The sequence below is a fragment of the Coccidioides immitis genome (assembly GCF_000149335.2).
Source record: "Coccidioides immitis RS genomic scaffold supercont3.1, whole genome shotgun sequence".
Taxonomy (NCBI): domain Eukaryota; kingdom Fungi; phylum Ascomycota; class Eurotiomycetes; order Onygenales; family Onygenaceae; genus Coccidioides; species Coccidioides immitis.
The window spans coordinates 6654484-6668301 of record NW_004504310.1 but is presented as its reverse complement, the minus strand read 5'-3'; the positions used below and the strand labels follow the sequence as shown (position 1 = coordinate 6668301).

Genomic DNA, 13818 nt, shown 5'->3' with positions numbered 1-13818 from the left:
TGGGAGCAAGACGTCATCGTGCTCCGACAGCTGGTCGCCGACTCCGCCGTGGTGGAGCTTCTTCTGGAAGCCCCATCGAATCGCCGACTTCAAAGTAGTAATCCAGACCAGAACAGAACGTGTAGGATTCAGCAACAGCCGAGTACTCCGTAGGGCTTTTCACATTCTTCTTCTGCTGATTCTGTGCTATTATTACATTCGCCAAAATACCATTGGACTGCCCTCTCAAGCTGCTTAAAAAAAAAGTAAAATCCAAGGAGATGGACAAAAAAAATCATGGTCCCCTGTATCAGTGAGATCCCTTCTCTCCCGTTTTTTCCAAACTTTTATGGAGGACTCCGTAGACCAACCAGCATTCACCTTTTGGATCGACATAAAAAAATAAAAATAAAATGAAATAAGACTGTGAAACGTCGTCACAGCCTTGTTTTTCTTTTCTTTTCTTTTTTTTCCTTTTTTTATCAATCTAATACCAAGCAATTCACCTAATTGCATCATCCTATATGAAAACATCCAAATCTCTCCAAATTAAAAAAGTTTCCTCCAACCTTCAATGCCTAAAAGCACCGTTCCGCGGGCTGGACACACTCGTACTCCTCATCACAGCATCAATGGACCCCGCAACCTGCGGTGTTTCCGCCGAAGCCTGCGCTGCTGCCAAAGCCACCGGCTGAGGCAGATGTAGATTCCTCGCGACCACGCTCGCCGGCAGCTCTAGCGACGGGATCGACGAATCCACCGTCGCCGGCGTGGTCGGACTGAGCTTCACCGACGACAGGGATGCCGGGCCGGCAGTAGTAGCAGTCTTGCCCTTGGCCATGGCCATCTCCGCAAAGAACGCCTCGAGCTGCTCTGCGTCGGAGCAGAAGGCGCGCATGCTGTCTTTGATCTGGTCCGTTACGCGGTACGAGTTCTGGGAGGCGTCGCTTGCCGAGATGTACGGTGGGGAGGCGGAGGGGATGCTGCTGTCTGTGCCGGGGGTGGGGCGAGCCACAGGTGACAGGAGGGGCGAGCGGCGGTCGAGCGGGTCGAATGTCGCTGCACGTGGGCGCGGGAAATATTCCGAGGAACGGTCGAACTTGTTCGAGTCCTTGAGGCTGACGGGGTTGTGACTGTTGTGAAATCGGTTTGCGAGGAGGAGGAAATGCCCTTCGTCCGTGATCTGGGCCAGCACCGCTCCGGTGCGGTGCACGTACTGAGGGAATTGATAGTCGGGCTTCCCCCAGCTATAGCACACGTCTACGTTCGCCGGGAACGCACTCTTGGCCTCAAAGTCCAGCACGAAATCAAACTTCTTCAGGATGGCCTTCTGGTAAAAATGGTGATCCGGCACAGCTTGAGAAGTAAAAGACGTTGCGGTGAGATACGTCGATACAGGCGTCGGCGGTGGGTCGACCTTCAACTTGATAGGATACGGTCGCCTGAACACTTGTCTTTCCACGATGGAAGATGCTTCAGATATCGGCAGCTCGACCAGCTTCAGTCCATACTTCTCCGCGGTTCCAACCCAGGACATGATGGCGTCCTCCACAAGCTTGGGCGTGGCATTCATCCAGCTCAGTTCAATGTGAAAACAATTCTCCGGATTATGAATCCTATCATAGTGGAGATCAATCACTTCAGGCCTATCCGACCGTTTGCGCGGATCGACATCGTATTTCAAGGATTTTGCCAGAGAAATGGAAGGCTTGGGCCGACTGGGTTTCGAAGATCCTGGGATGTCAAGTTTGCTCCCTGTCTCATCGATACTTTTTTCTGCTCTGGCGCGGATGCTTGACGCTGAGTCTTTCATGGCCTCACCCATCGGCGTATTTGGGTTTGATTTGTCCACCTTGCGTGGCTGAAACCACCCGCCTCTCGACTCTGGGCGAACCACTCTGTATTCGTCCGCGATCTGGTAGAAGTAATTGCCATCCCTAAAATTGTGCCTCCGCTGAACGTGATGGAACAATCCATGCGTCATCAGGTCATTTCCAAACTCAACAGCTTCCTCTCGAGTATCGATATCACGGAAATTTTGCAGTAGCCATGTTGTGAATTCCATGCCAACGAAGCAGTTGTAGTGAAGGCGCCAATGCCATCTCCTGTCCATCATCCTTACTCCCTTTTCACCCTGTATCTTTTGTGCCAAGAAGGCGAGGGTGATGTTGTATCTCTGGAGCAACTCCGAATCAGGTAGCAGCTGGGCAGGAGCATTGTCCAGTCCAGGGTCTTCCAGCAATAGCCTGTCAAGCTCGGCAGCAACCACCACCGAGGGATCACTCGTTTGATAAATGATGTTGAGTGGGTTCTGATCTTTGCTTTTACGTGCGGCACTCTGAAATTGTCTTTCCTCTGGGGGTATATACCTGTGGCGTTGCCACATCTGAGTCAATTTATAAATTCCAAGTAGGTGGATTTCCTCTTCATTATCTTCGTGGAATGAAGAGATATGCCGTCTTGCAGCTAAGGGTACCTGAACCGGTATCAAAACAAATCTTGTTCGCCAAAACCGGAGCTGCCTGATGGAGTTGGTGATATGGTCTCTATGGCCAGCGAGAAACGCGTCCGCAGAGTTCCAGTTGTACTCTTCCGGTGGAGCCCCCAAGGATATGGTGTTCTTGCAGTACTGAGCACTCAAAATGGTTTTAACAGCAGGGCTGTAGCTTATTGAAGCATCATTCAGCTCGTCAGTTGGGAAACCATTCAACGGTCTGCGAGTAAACTTTGTAACTTCAATCTCCCCTTCAACGCACACAAGTCTGTGGATCACATTTCCTCTCGCCATAAAAACCGTTGTGCCATCCTTAGACAGTGCGTTGGTGTCAAAAATATTCGAATAGCCCGTCGATTGCTCCTCGACCTTCTTACCTACTACTATCTGAAACCCGTGCGACAACCTCAAAGAAATCATATCACGCAAGAGCATTTCTCTCGTCTTCGGCACCTCAGCGTCAGCCTCGTCGTTTTGATAAACTCGATAGGGAGTTTGGAGAAAGTTTGATGTTAATTCGGATTCTGTGGGTAGCTCTTCAGCCGTTATTGGCAACGATGCAGGCGACTTCAGGCTCTTCCACTTCACAGAAGTCGTTTTTGGAATTCTCGGATATACATGCTGCCAGCGTCCGTACCAACTTGAGCGTGAGGGCGCCAGCTTCGGTGGGTTCCAGGGGTTGATGGGGCTTACCCACGGAGAGAGTGCATCCGTCGCCGAGACAGTAGGAGGGGAGGTGGGATCACCACTGCTCAGTAGATCCAGCCTTCGCCCCGTTCTCTTTACAGGAAAAGCTCCCTGGCTGTCGTGATGCTGCAATAGATCATGACGGGGCTCCGTCCCTTGGGTGGAGAAGGACCCTTCTAGAGGCAGGGGCTCTACGCTACCATCCTCCCCAGTCCTTCGGATGGCTCTGATCAAAATCGGTTTGGATGGCGTCATTGCTTCGACGTTACTTGGTGCGTCAGCTTCAGACCGTTCGGGCTTAGGAGTAGCTGCGCCCGAATTAAGAGGAGAATTCTGCCTGGGAGTGACTGTATTTGATGCTTCTGATGCAGGGTCTTCCGGTGTCCTTCCACCCGAGGTTGGGAGAGCCTGGGCATGTTCAGTTTTGACTTCAGTGCTTGCGTGCGCCCTAGGAGGAGCAGAACCAAGTCCCCGCAGGGCAAAGCTGATAGACCGAGAGATTCGTGGAATAGGCAGCTTCGGTTTCGGCTTCATGATTGATTTCATATTTGTTTGGGTGGGCGGTTGAGTGATCCGTCGGGGTGTAACGAGTGACTCCTCCTCTATTCTTTCGTATCTTAATTGTAAGTGAGGTTGACCAAAAGGAGATAGGTGGCGATTATCAGGCTGCCCTAGATCCATACTTGATCTTAGTTTTGGCGTTTCGTGCTGGGAAGGCCTGCTGGTTTCGGTCTCGGCAGCTTGCTTTGCCTTGGAGCGCCTACGAGGTCGCTTTTGTTTGGGATGCAGATGGAAAATCGACTGATCGTAAGAGTCCATCCATTCCACCAAGTTGGTCCGTTCTTTTGCATCAGGCGGCAGCATACTCTTCTTTGAGTCCTTTATATTATACATAAAGGATTTTGGCCGAAAGCCGTCACCTGCTTGGGACCTGTATGATGAATCTGGTGATGGGCTATTCCCAATGGATGCAGCGAGGGAAGCCAAGGTACCGGGGCGTTTTTGAGTGCGGGATGAGGTCGAAGACATATGAGGGATGGATATGTTTGACTGCTCGCTCTCCATTACCCCCATCATTTGTATTTCGTACATCCGCACTTTTGGCACGAACAGCTGCGAATTTTTCGCAATGGTCGCTATCACAGGGGACATTGTAGTTTTTTTCTTAGCGGCTGCCCGGCTAGCACGGTCTAGTTTAGGATCCCAGTACGAGATATCGACCCAATGTGGAATACCATATCCCCATTCCTCTTCTTGGGGAGAACTGCCGATACCCTGCAGCGCCTGGTCAGATAATGCGGTGCCTGGTCTATCAAGAGGGGACATGTGAGCTGTCGAGAAGGTCGCTGACATTCGACGATGTTCATAAGGAGCAAGGCGCGACGAAATGGAGCTCCCCGGTCGACAAGAGGTATCACGAGGTAGTTTGTATTTGAAAAGAGGTACGGAATGGAGTGGCATAGGGCTGAGACAAATGAGATCTATGCCGATGGCCCGACTGGTAAGGACATCGGAGGTCAGGGATAGGATTTTGAAAGGGACCTCAAACACGCCCGTTCCAGGTGTTATAATGACGATTGAGGTTCCTGTTCTTACCAGGTCACGGCCGATATGCTCGAAAGCAAGGTAAGACGAAGCAACGTGAATTGCCTCCAGGATGTTACCCCGTAGAGCTGAGGTTGGCCGCCCAGCAATCTTAGGAGGATGTGATTCTGTGAATCTCGGGATATCTTCCGCTGCTATTGGAGTATCAGGAAAATAGGGTGGTGGGATTGAGACATCTCGTAGGAATGTGCGAAATTCCTTCTTGAGAGAGTCTAATATAGTAGTCCACTGTCCACTCGGCATATCGTTGACGACGACACGATAGAAATCCTGGGTTTTCGGCGCCGAACCATCTGGACCGCGGTTTAAAAAGCTGCTATTGAGGGTGGCGGGTCCCGACGTCGGAGTTGCAAAGTCATACTGTACTCTGGTAAAGAGCACGATCGTCACCAAATGATGAGCATCAATATTTGCCCATCGCTTAAAAAGCTCGGGCATCAGGCTGTTGATGACACGACTGAACAAAATATCACCAGTGCCCTCCGAGTCGAAGTCCCACATCTCCTTGGACATTTGGATGAAGAGAACGAACCGAGCTGATTCGCTTCGAAATATGGGGATAGTATTAGGCGAGAAGTAAGCGGATAGGGTCTTGTTGCCACTGATATAAACCGATTTCACTGTGGCCTTAATGCTTCCCATGAAGAGGATCTTCTGACCTTTATATATTGGACGGTCAACAAGTTCCGACATTGTCAATCTCCACATATCGGAGCGAAGCAGGAACTGGTCACGAAATATGAGTTCCACATGGGACGCTGAACACTGCGCTCGCTTCCTAACAGTGAGGTGGATTTGAGATCGATTCTTGAAGCCAAAGGCATTCGCGACGTGATTTGCAACTGATACTTGGAGATTGGGATGCTTGGCTCTAACCTCCGGGGGAAACGGCTTGACGATAAACAGGAACTTTCCAGGTGTTTTCCGGCTCCGAAGCTTGGCATCACCGCCGAATGTAGATCTCGAGGCACTACCTCCGGCCCCAATGGGCCACCGAGGCGATGTGAAGCTGCCTTCATCTTGAAGATACCTGCTGCCGGCTTCAGGCTTCAGCTGCGATCCTAGGTGATCTCCTTGCGCGACCGAGACTTCTACCAAATACCCCACGTTCAACCCAAAATCAGGTAGCGCCTGAAGGTTGCAGAGGACTTCTTCCCGGGAGAAGGTTTCATCATGGACCCATAGCGTGCATGACCGTTTGCTCGGGCTCTTGGGTGAATATTGAGGGGAATCAGGTCTAGCAGAATCAACTTTCGAATCCTGCAAACTAGCAATGGTTGCCCGCATGGAGCGTGCTTCAGCGCTAGCCGGTTGGAACTGCTTGCGCTGCGGGCCTTTGATGCCTCCAGACTGAAGCATTGCCGAGGTAGATGTTCAAAGATGCAACATATCCAACAGGTGTCACTGAAACATGTTCCTCATCAACCTCACATTGCTGCGAAAAATAGCTCTCCTGGAGAGTAAGATGGTGAGCAAGCTGGCCGTCAAGGTGGTTGAAGTGAGTTTATGATGCTCAGCATGCGACGAAAGGGGAGCTCAGGCAATATCACGTGATGTTACAAACAAGACAAATGAATTTGTGAACCTTGTTATATAAGCACAGTGCAGTTGTGGCTTGTGTTAAGAGTGTTCAAGCCACAGCCACAGCCCCCCGGCCAATTGTGGCTTGTGGCGGCTCCGATTAGTGGCTTGCCATGTCATGAGGAGTCGAGATCGAGAGCATTCCAGCAGATGATCCATCTTCTACAGAATTAATTGTTCGTAAATTGACTGGCAACTCATCTTCTTTTTGATTTGGAGAATAACTATGCCCAGTGCTGCAAATAGAACACTGGGCTAAGGTATTTCTTCCTTCATCAAACGCAAACGGTAAATGGCTGAGCGGCTGCCAAGTACATTTCTGGTGGCTGAAGCCCTGGCGCCAAGATGCCACACGAGCTGGTCAAGCCTTCACCAAGAGAAGCTTGATGCTTGAGTCTGCTTGTGAAACTTTGATGTCTCCAACTGTCCGACGTGTCTGTGCTTGACATGTATCTGCTGGGCACCGATTCGACCGCTTCTTTCGCTACTTCAACAGGCCAATCCTAATGCGTGAGGGCAATGTGCTGTCACACTATTCCCACCCTACACAAAAGGGGTGGGACCCATGACCGCAGAACAACCAATGCGGTGGGGTTCCGGTTAGCGTAAATCAACGACGAAGGGACAGATATACAGATACCCCTGTCCTTTGCTCAAACAAGGAGCAGCTTTTGATGAATCTACCTGGGGGAGGTGAACTATCAGTGGCCGCGACACAGCCCTGGCTTCAAACAAGCTAATTAAACCAGTCGTATTTTCCCGATGTCATCACAGCCCGAAGCCACACCAGCACCCTGGAGCTTTTGATTCAGAATTTCAAAACAGGCTCTCGCATCCATTGCCTGAACGACTATATTGTGTGCTTGTTTTCACTCTCTCGGATAATGATCATAACCAGTCCATTATCTGATCACTTTTTGTTTTACTCTTTCTTCATTTAGCCTACTGTTAACAATTAGAGATCAGAGATCCTCATTGTCTTGGTTTTCCCTCCAGGTTCAATTTCGGCAGAAGAAAAGCTGACAAGAAGATGCGTGAGTGTTCGCCCACAGTGACGAATTCTCGGTTATTGGCTAAAGTATGCCCCAGATATATACCGCCGACGAGCCAGGAATCTCGCCTGGTACGACGAAGATGGTGAACCGCCTACTCGAAATCCCTTCAAGAAATTCAGAACCCGGTCACATACACGTAGAACGACCACCGTGGCGGCGAGACCGGAATTCGATGCTATATCAATGGAAGAACATCGCAAGGGAGAGGCTATGGCCGGTGGCATCCAACGAGCTGAGGGCACAGATTCTATGCCCTTGCCTTCATCTGTTGGGACAGATGGAGCCTTTGGGTTGCCCCCTGTCGGAGAATCGGTTAATAGCCTCGTTCCCCTAAGGCGGCCGGAAATAGACGCCGCTTCCTTGAGCGATCAGTCTATCAGACGGAGAACCACTCCGAAGCACGCGGAGAATGCCAATCTCGACGACGCGATAATTGAGGACCCGGAGGCGCTTGGTGGTAAGGAAGACAAACAGAAGTACACATTTGTTGGTCAACTGAGAGCCACTTTGTTCAACTCTTGGATTAATGTCTTGTTACTGGCTGTGCCGGTGGGAAGTATGGCTTGCTCAACAATCAGCAAGATGTTTGGAAGCATGGGTTAACCCAGAATAGTCATCCTACATTATATCCACGTTGACCCAATCGCAGTATTTGTGGTCAATTTTGTTGCAATCATGTATGATTCGAATATCCGGGCCAAGGACGCTCCCATTGCTAACAGCAATTTAGACCACTTGCCGCACTGTTAGGTTATGGAACAGAGGAAATCGCCATGAGGTATAATTTTTTTTTTTTTTTTTTGGGCTGTCGCAAACATAAACTAATGCTAATTCTGTCAAAGGACTGGCGAGACCGTCGGCGGCCTTCTCAATGCCACCTTCGGGTAAGTAGAAGCAGAAATGCTCAGTCTATTACGGTTCTTTCTAATCGCCTGCAGAAACGCCGTGGAGTTAATTGTGTCAATCCTGGCGCTGTTCAAAAATGAGATCGTTATCGTGAAAACCTCTCTCATTGGGAGTATGTTATCCAATCTACTCTTGGTGATGGGTATGTCATTCTTTCTCGGAGGAATCAATCGCATTGAGCAGAATTTCAATATGACGGTCGCCCAAACTGCTGCCAGTTTGCTTGCTCTCGCGGTTGGGAGTCTGATCATTCCAACTGCATTTCATACATGGTCCGAAGGTATGAGCCTTGATGGTTGCTAATACGAGTTTGTTTGCTAATAAGCTATTTACAGCTGGTGAAACTGGAATCGCACCCTTGTCGAGAGGTAGGACCATCCGTTATCACAGAGAAGCTTTATTGAAGACCCAGCTAAAATGATCTAGGAACAAGCATCATCCTGCTATTTGTGTACGGCTGCTACCTTTTCTTTCAGCTAAAATCCCACACGGAGATGTACAACAAGCCCAGCGAAAAGGTTGAGAAACGGAGAGGGAAAGTTGAGAGTGGAGATGCCATCAAGGGAATCGCCCAGATAGGAGCTGGCATTTCAGCGAGTATGGGCGGGCACAATGCGCAGAGCGTACCGATTCAAGTTCCAGATGATGAAGACCAAGAAGAACCAGAACTCCATTTCTTCGTCGCCCTATTTACGCTCGCTGCGTCCACAGCGTTGGTAGGAGTCTGCGCTGAAGCGTTGGTACGTACGAATATTTTGTACTACAGAAGAAGACAAAGTATTTACTTTTTTTGTGAAACAGGTCTCTTCCATAGATGTAATAACGACTCGCGGGCATATCTCCGAAACATTTGTTGGACTGATTCTCCTACCTATCGTGGGCAACGCCGCAGAACATGCCACTGCTATTACCGTTGCCATGAAGGATAAAATGGACTTGTCTATTGGTGTTGCCGTCGGATCGAGTATGCAGATTGCGCTGTTGGTTCTTCCACTGATTGTTGTGATCGGATGGATTGCAGGTACGTTTTTCGCCTTATATATCTCATTTTCAAAAGCTAATTCTGCTCTGCAGGCAAGGATGATATGGTGACTTCTTCATATTACGGGCGACATAGTTTTAGCAAACTAACCAACGTGTTTAGTCATTGTATTTCGATGGATTCCAGATTGCCGTCCTGTTCGTCGCTGTCCTTCTGGTATGATGATCTACCTTTTCTCGGTTTCGCCATCAATAAGCTGATCAGATGTTTCAACAGGTAAACTACCTCATTCAAGATGGCAAGTCTCACTGGTTGGAAGGAATGCTACTAATGACATTATATCTTATTATTTCTGTGGCTGCATGGTAAGCTGTTCTCCTAGCGCCAACCTTTCGATCAAACCAAACTGAGTTCTTCATAGGTTTTACCCTGCAAAGTCCGAACGAACCGGATCCGGTGCTTCCTGATTTTCTTTATGTTCATTTGTCGAATCTCCTTGATCTAGTTATGACAGTTTCAGCATTTTTTTAACTCTGTAGATGTATAAATATCTACCTTTCATGTGAAGATACCCGCCTTTATAACAGTGTCTGTGTATATCATGCATTTTCATTCTTGAACTGGCAGCATCTCAAGTGTCGCATCCGTATGGATCAAATCAATGGCTCCAAAAGAGGGCGCTGACTATGTCATTTCCGCAACCTCAAACACACGTTTCCGGCAAAAGATTATGGAGAGGATCGAGATGCGTATGAGATAATTTCAGTGTATCAAAATTCGAAAAACATTAGGGCACATAACAGGTAGCTAGCACCTTCATTCAGCAAAGAGCAATCGCTTCACATGCCAGTAACTTCAGTCGGGAATTGTGACTGCTCGAGCCAGTCAGGCTAAGGGCAGTAGAATATTTAGGTATGAACACCAGATGAGAGCAATGCGGTTCAGGAGGACAGCTTGGGGTTCCCATCCTCGCTGTTGACCAGGACTCCTCCGACTACACCTATTTCTGTTGGCTGAATGTCTCTGCACTGAAGCGGATCTCTCTTTCCGTCCTTCTATCCCTCCTGATAGCATGATCAAGATCATGTGCACGTCAAAATTCCTTGTAGATCTGATTGCACCGTTACTGCCAGCAATTGGCCCTAGTCTTCTCCGGGATCTCAATGCTTTTTTCAACATACTCTGCCACTATGCCAAGCTGCTGCCATTCTGTTCCTCAGACCAGAAGTCACCCTTCAAGTCTTCCAATCTCTGAGTTTTGATTCCTTCTCCGTTATAATCAGGAAGACTAGCGATACTTGGATATTCAAATGAAAAAATTGATATTGGCAAATGAGTGAGCTCTTTGTGGAAGATATAGGTATGTAAAAAACATAAGATGAAGAGGGTCAGATATTTGTGTGAAATCTGGGGAGCCTGACTAGTTACATTGCTTAGTTAACTAGCAGAGCAAAAGAAAGGGGGCTAAGTTGGAGAAAATGCCGATCGTAACAAGAAGTTCTCTAAGTCCTGTCAACTGATGGAACCTTCATGATTACTGTTCTTGTTCTTTTCCGGCTGGCTATCTTGCTGCTAGTTTATCTTCTAACCTTGCTTGTTGAACCAGCTTCAATCTTCAAGAATTTGTTGGATTTTTGTATTTACATAGAGATTTCTGCCTAGAAGATGATGTTGAGATGCTAGTCTACATGAAGTTAGTCTTCAGCTCAGATCTTCTTTGATCCAATGCAGAGGTTTTTGCTCTCAGCTTGGTTTGGGACTTCTTACAATCAAGCAACTGAGAGAGAGCACTTGAATGGTATAAGTTCTTGTTCAAGCTTCCGCGCATACTTAGTTAAGTAACTAGTTAACTAATAGGCTAGCTAGTCTTTTGAAACGCCAGTCTGTGAAGCATCTTTCAACACGGTTACTCCACAAAGACCTCACTTGTTTGAAGCACATGTTATTGTTGAGAAACTACTCTGCACCAAAGATTGAAATTCACTATAGACTGAAGATCTGAACTCAACTACTAACAGGCCATACAACCAGGAATGATGGGACTGGCCACTGCCCTCCTTCATAGCATCAGATCTGGGGTAAAACATTTCATCTTATCAGTGAGCGAAGGGCTTTTTCTAAGGTCATATCTCAGATAAGAGCCTTTCCAATACTCGCGGACCATGCGCCATGAATGGAAACCGAGCTCGACAGTGGGTTGGTCATTCGAGATTCCATCTATCCCTAGCTGTCTCTGCGGAAAAGTCAACGTTGAAAGGGCGACAAAAAATTTCGTGTTAACCTATGATGGGGATTAGCACCAATTACATTGAACCCCAGCAAAATAAATCGGACGCCCTTATACCCACATTTGCTTCGTGTCGGGGGCATCCATGACCACGACCGGACTGATTATCGCAGCCGCTACGGTTTATACACGTCAGTTATATGAGTCAAAAGATCCAAACAGAAACAGGACGGGACTCACTTGACATTTAGCAGCTACCCTCCCAGTGGTGGTTGCGGCCGCAGTCACACTTGCCACCACAGTCATTGTCACAGCCGACGCCAAAACCAGGGCCGGTCCAGCAGTTGATACCCTGACTCTTCATGGCATTGATGAATTTGACGCGTGCATTGGCACAGGAGCAGGTGTATCCGACCCATCTCTCATTACAGTCCGAGTTATGCCAGCAGGTGGTCTCGGCCAGAACTTGCAAAGGAACGACGGTCGCCAGGAGAGAAACGATTGCAAGGAGCTTCATGATGGCTGGTTTTCAGATTTAGAAGGAAAAAAAAAAATATGGATAAGGGGCTCTTTGAAAGTGACCTTGTGAGAATGTCTTGATGGTATCGATAGCGATGTTGAGTTTGAACAGAGAGATATCATGAAGGATTCTTCGCTGTATTTATACCCTGCTTTGCGGTTTAGAGAAGTGGTCCGGAATTCCAAATTTGGATTTGGAATTCTCTGTCTTCCTCTCCGCGCTGAAGCTCAACAAATTCATTGGTGTCAGACACGAGTATACGAAGTAGAAACCTGGTCATCATTACTCCATATTGAATAGCGACCTTGCCAATCTGATCAGAGTCCTGTTTAGCGCTTTGCAAGCTCAGCTGAAATTGACCGTATCCTGGAGGGGATATGCATCCCGATTCTGTTCAATCTCAGCTGATGATTGGGTATAAAAACAATTCTTACGCATTGGCCACAGCCCTTGTCGCTGCGCATTGGCACCAGTATCGGCCTCTCTTTGTCCATATTCTCTCCGTTTTTCCATCCAGGATGTCCTTGTTCTCCTGTACCTTTCTCGCATCCGGTCATGAGTCAGGCTTTGTGGTCCAAACTCCTCAATCCACCAGCCTGATGTGACTTCTCCTTCACTGCCACAGTTTCTTTCATCGTCGGGGCGGATCCAGAAGCCTAGACCATTCGTCTGTGCTTCGATATTTGGTAGATGCCTGCTGCAGAGCTGCCATGTCTTCAGCCAATGTGGTGGCTCGGGAATTTCTTGAATGTTACGCAATTTTAAGTACAAGATCTGCGGTTCTCTTTTCTTGGGAGGCCAATCACAGTACTCAAATTCTTTGCATGTTTACTGATCAAATTCTCGGCGTACCCCGGTTGAGCCGCACATTTTCTGGAATATTGTTTCGGGTTGATGCTGTCTGCCTTGAATTGCTTTCGATTTCGCGATCTGTACGAGCCTGCGAGGCCCAAAGGCAGGGGTGAACGCCCGTCATGTCCAATGATCCTTTCTCCAGGACGCGTTATATCGTGCTTTGCCCAGAGCATTGACTGGGGACTATGTGGGCGGGACTGTCAGTTTGCGCAGTCCGAAGCAGTGAACATCCTGGAGCGAGGCCACAACAACCTAAGTGGATCGCATGAATCTTACGGTTGCATCGAGCGAGGAGGACTTCGATCTCAATCACACCACCGATGCAAAGTAGAGTTGAGAGGGCCGCTGGCTGCAAGATAGAAGCTCTTATGTCCCAACCAGTATAATCGCGATGGGTGCTATACCCGCTTGTGGGGTGTATATCGACCTGAAAGTAGAGATGTGCGTTTGGAGCGCCGATTTTGATATGGGCTCATGTGGCCTGGTGCCTCTCCAAAGGCAGGGAGGGCATCTGGGGAGGCTCATGAGACTGATAGGACCAGGATGCTGTCCAGCAACTTGAGAAGCCACCTGCGTAACTAACTGTGTAATGTAACTCACAGGCTAACTTGCCACATGATACATTGTGCGCTGGGAAGTGGAGAGCGGGTGAACTAGCTAGCTGTCGATCAGCGAAGGTTCCATGCTGAAGGTACTCCTTCCAAGCTCCAAGTCAACAAGAACTGCACATGAGAGCCATGATATATAACCCTTCTCTAGCTCTCAAGCAAACAGGTCTTTTTATGGAGAATCGACCTGCGTTCCCTGTTTTTTGTTTTGTTGTCTCGACATAGCATGTTTGACGGGAGAAAACACCACCACGGGCGATGTTTGTTTCAAACTCGATGCGCCCCCAAATGTAACTCTCACCTAGTCATGTCCGACGGA

General features: G+C 48.4%; 4 protein-coding genes across 4 annotated transcripts; 1 reads left to right on the top strand and 3 right to left on the bottom strand.

The window, feature by feature from the left end:
• Positions 1-382: 382 nt before the first annotated feature.
• Positions 383-6534, bottom strand: CIMG_00704 (vacuolar membrane-associated protein IML1). Its single transcript, XM_001246932.2, has one exon. The coding sequence runs from the start codon at positions 6122-6124 to the stop codon at positions 551-553; it is 5574 nt and encodes a 1857-aa protein (XP_001246933.2). The 5' UTR covers positions 6125-6534; the 3' UTR covers positions 383-550.
• Positions 6535-6810: 276 nt separating this feature from the next.
• Positions 6811-9756, top strand: CIMG_00705 (calcium/proton exchanger; the record flags this gene model as incomplete). The annotated part of the gene is made up of 13 exons (XM_001246933.2): positions 6811-7380; positions 7436-7957; positions 8015-8078; positions 8132-8179; positions 8244-8285; positions 8340-8587; positions 8643-8675; positions 8734-9047; positions 9109-9328; positions 9382-9395; positions 9452-9505; positions 9566-9654; positions 9711-9756. The coding sequence occupies exons 1-13, from the start codon at positions 7377-7379 to the stop codon at positions 9754-9756; spliced, it is 1698 nt and encodes a 565-aa protein (XP_001246934.2). The 5' UTR covers positions 6811-7376.
• Positions 9757-11348: 1592 nt separating this feature from the next.
• Positions 11349-12033, bottom strand: CIMG_10612 (uncharacterized protein; the record flags this gene model as incomplete). The annotated part of the gene is made up of 3 exons (XM_012358834.1): positions 11349-11570; positions 11634-11692; positions 11775-12033. 3 exons carry the CDS (start codon positions 12031-12033, stop codon positions 11349-11351), a joined length of 540 nt encoding a protein of 179 aa, XP_012214257.1.
• Positions 12034-12196: 163 nt separating this feature from the next.
• On the bottom strand, positions 12197-13508 carry CIMG_10613 (uncharacterized protein; the record flags this gene model as incomplete). The annotated part of the gene is made up of 5 exons (XM_012358835.1): positions 12197-12402; positions 12471-12733; positions 12889-12976; positions 13168-13289; positions 13492-13508. The coding sequence occupies 5 exons, from the start codon at positions 13506-13508 to the stop codon at positions 12197-12199; spliced, it is 696 nt and encodes a 231-aa protein (XP_012214258.1).
• Positions 13509-13818: the final 310 nt, after the last annotated feature.

Coding starts and splice junctions, on each gene's coding strand:
- CIMG_00704 (XM_001246932.2), bottom strand. CDS start 6,124: ATGCTTCAGTCTGGAGGCATCAAAGGCCCGCAGCGCAAGCAGTTCCAA.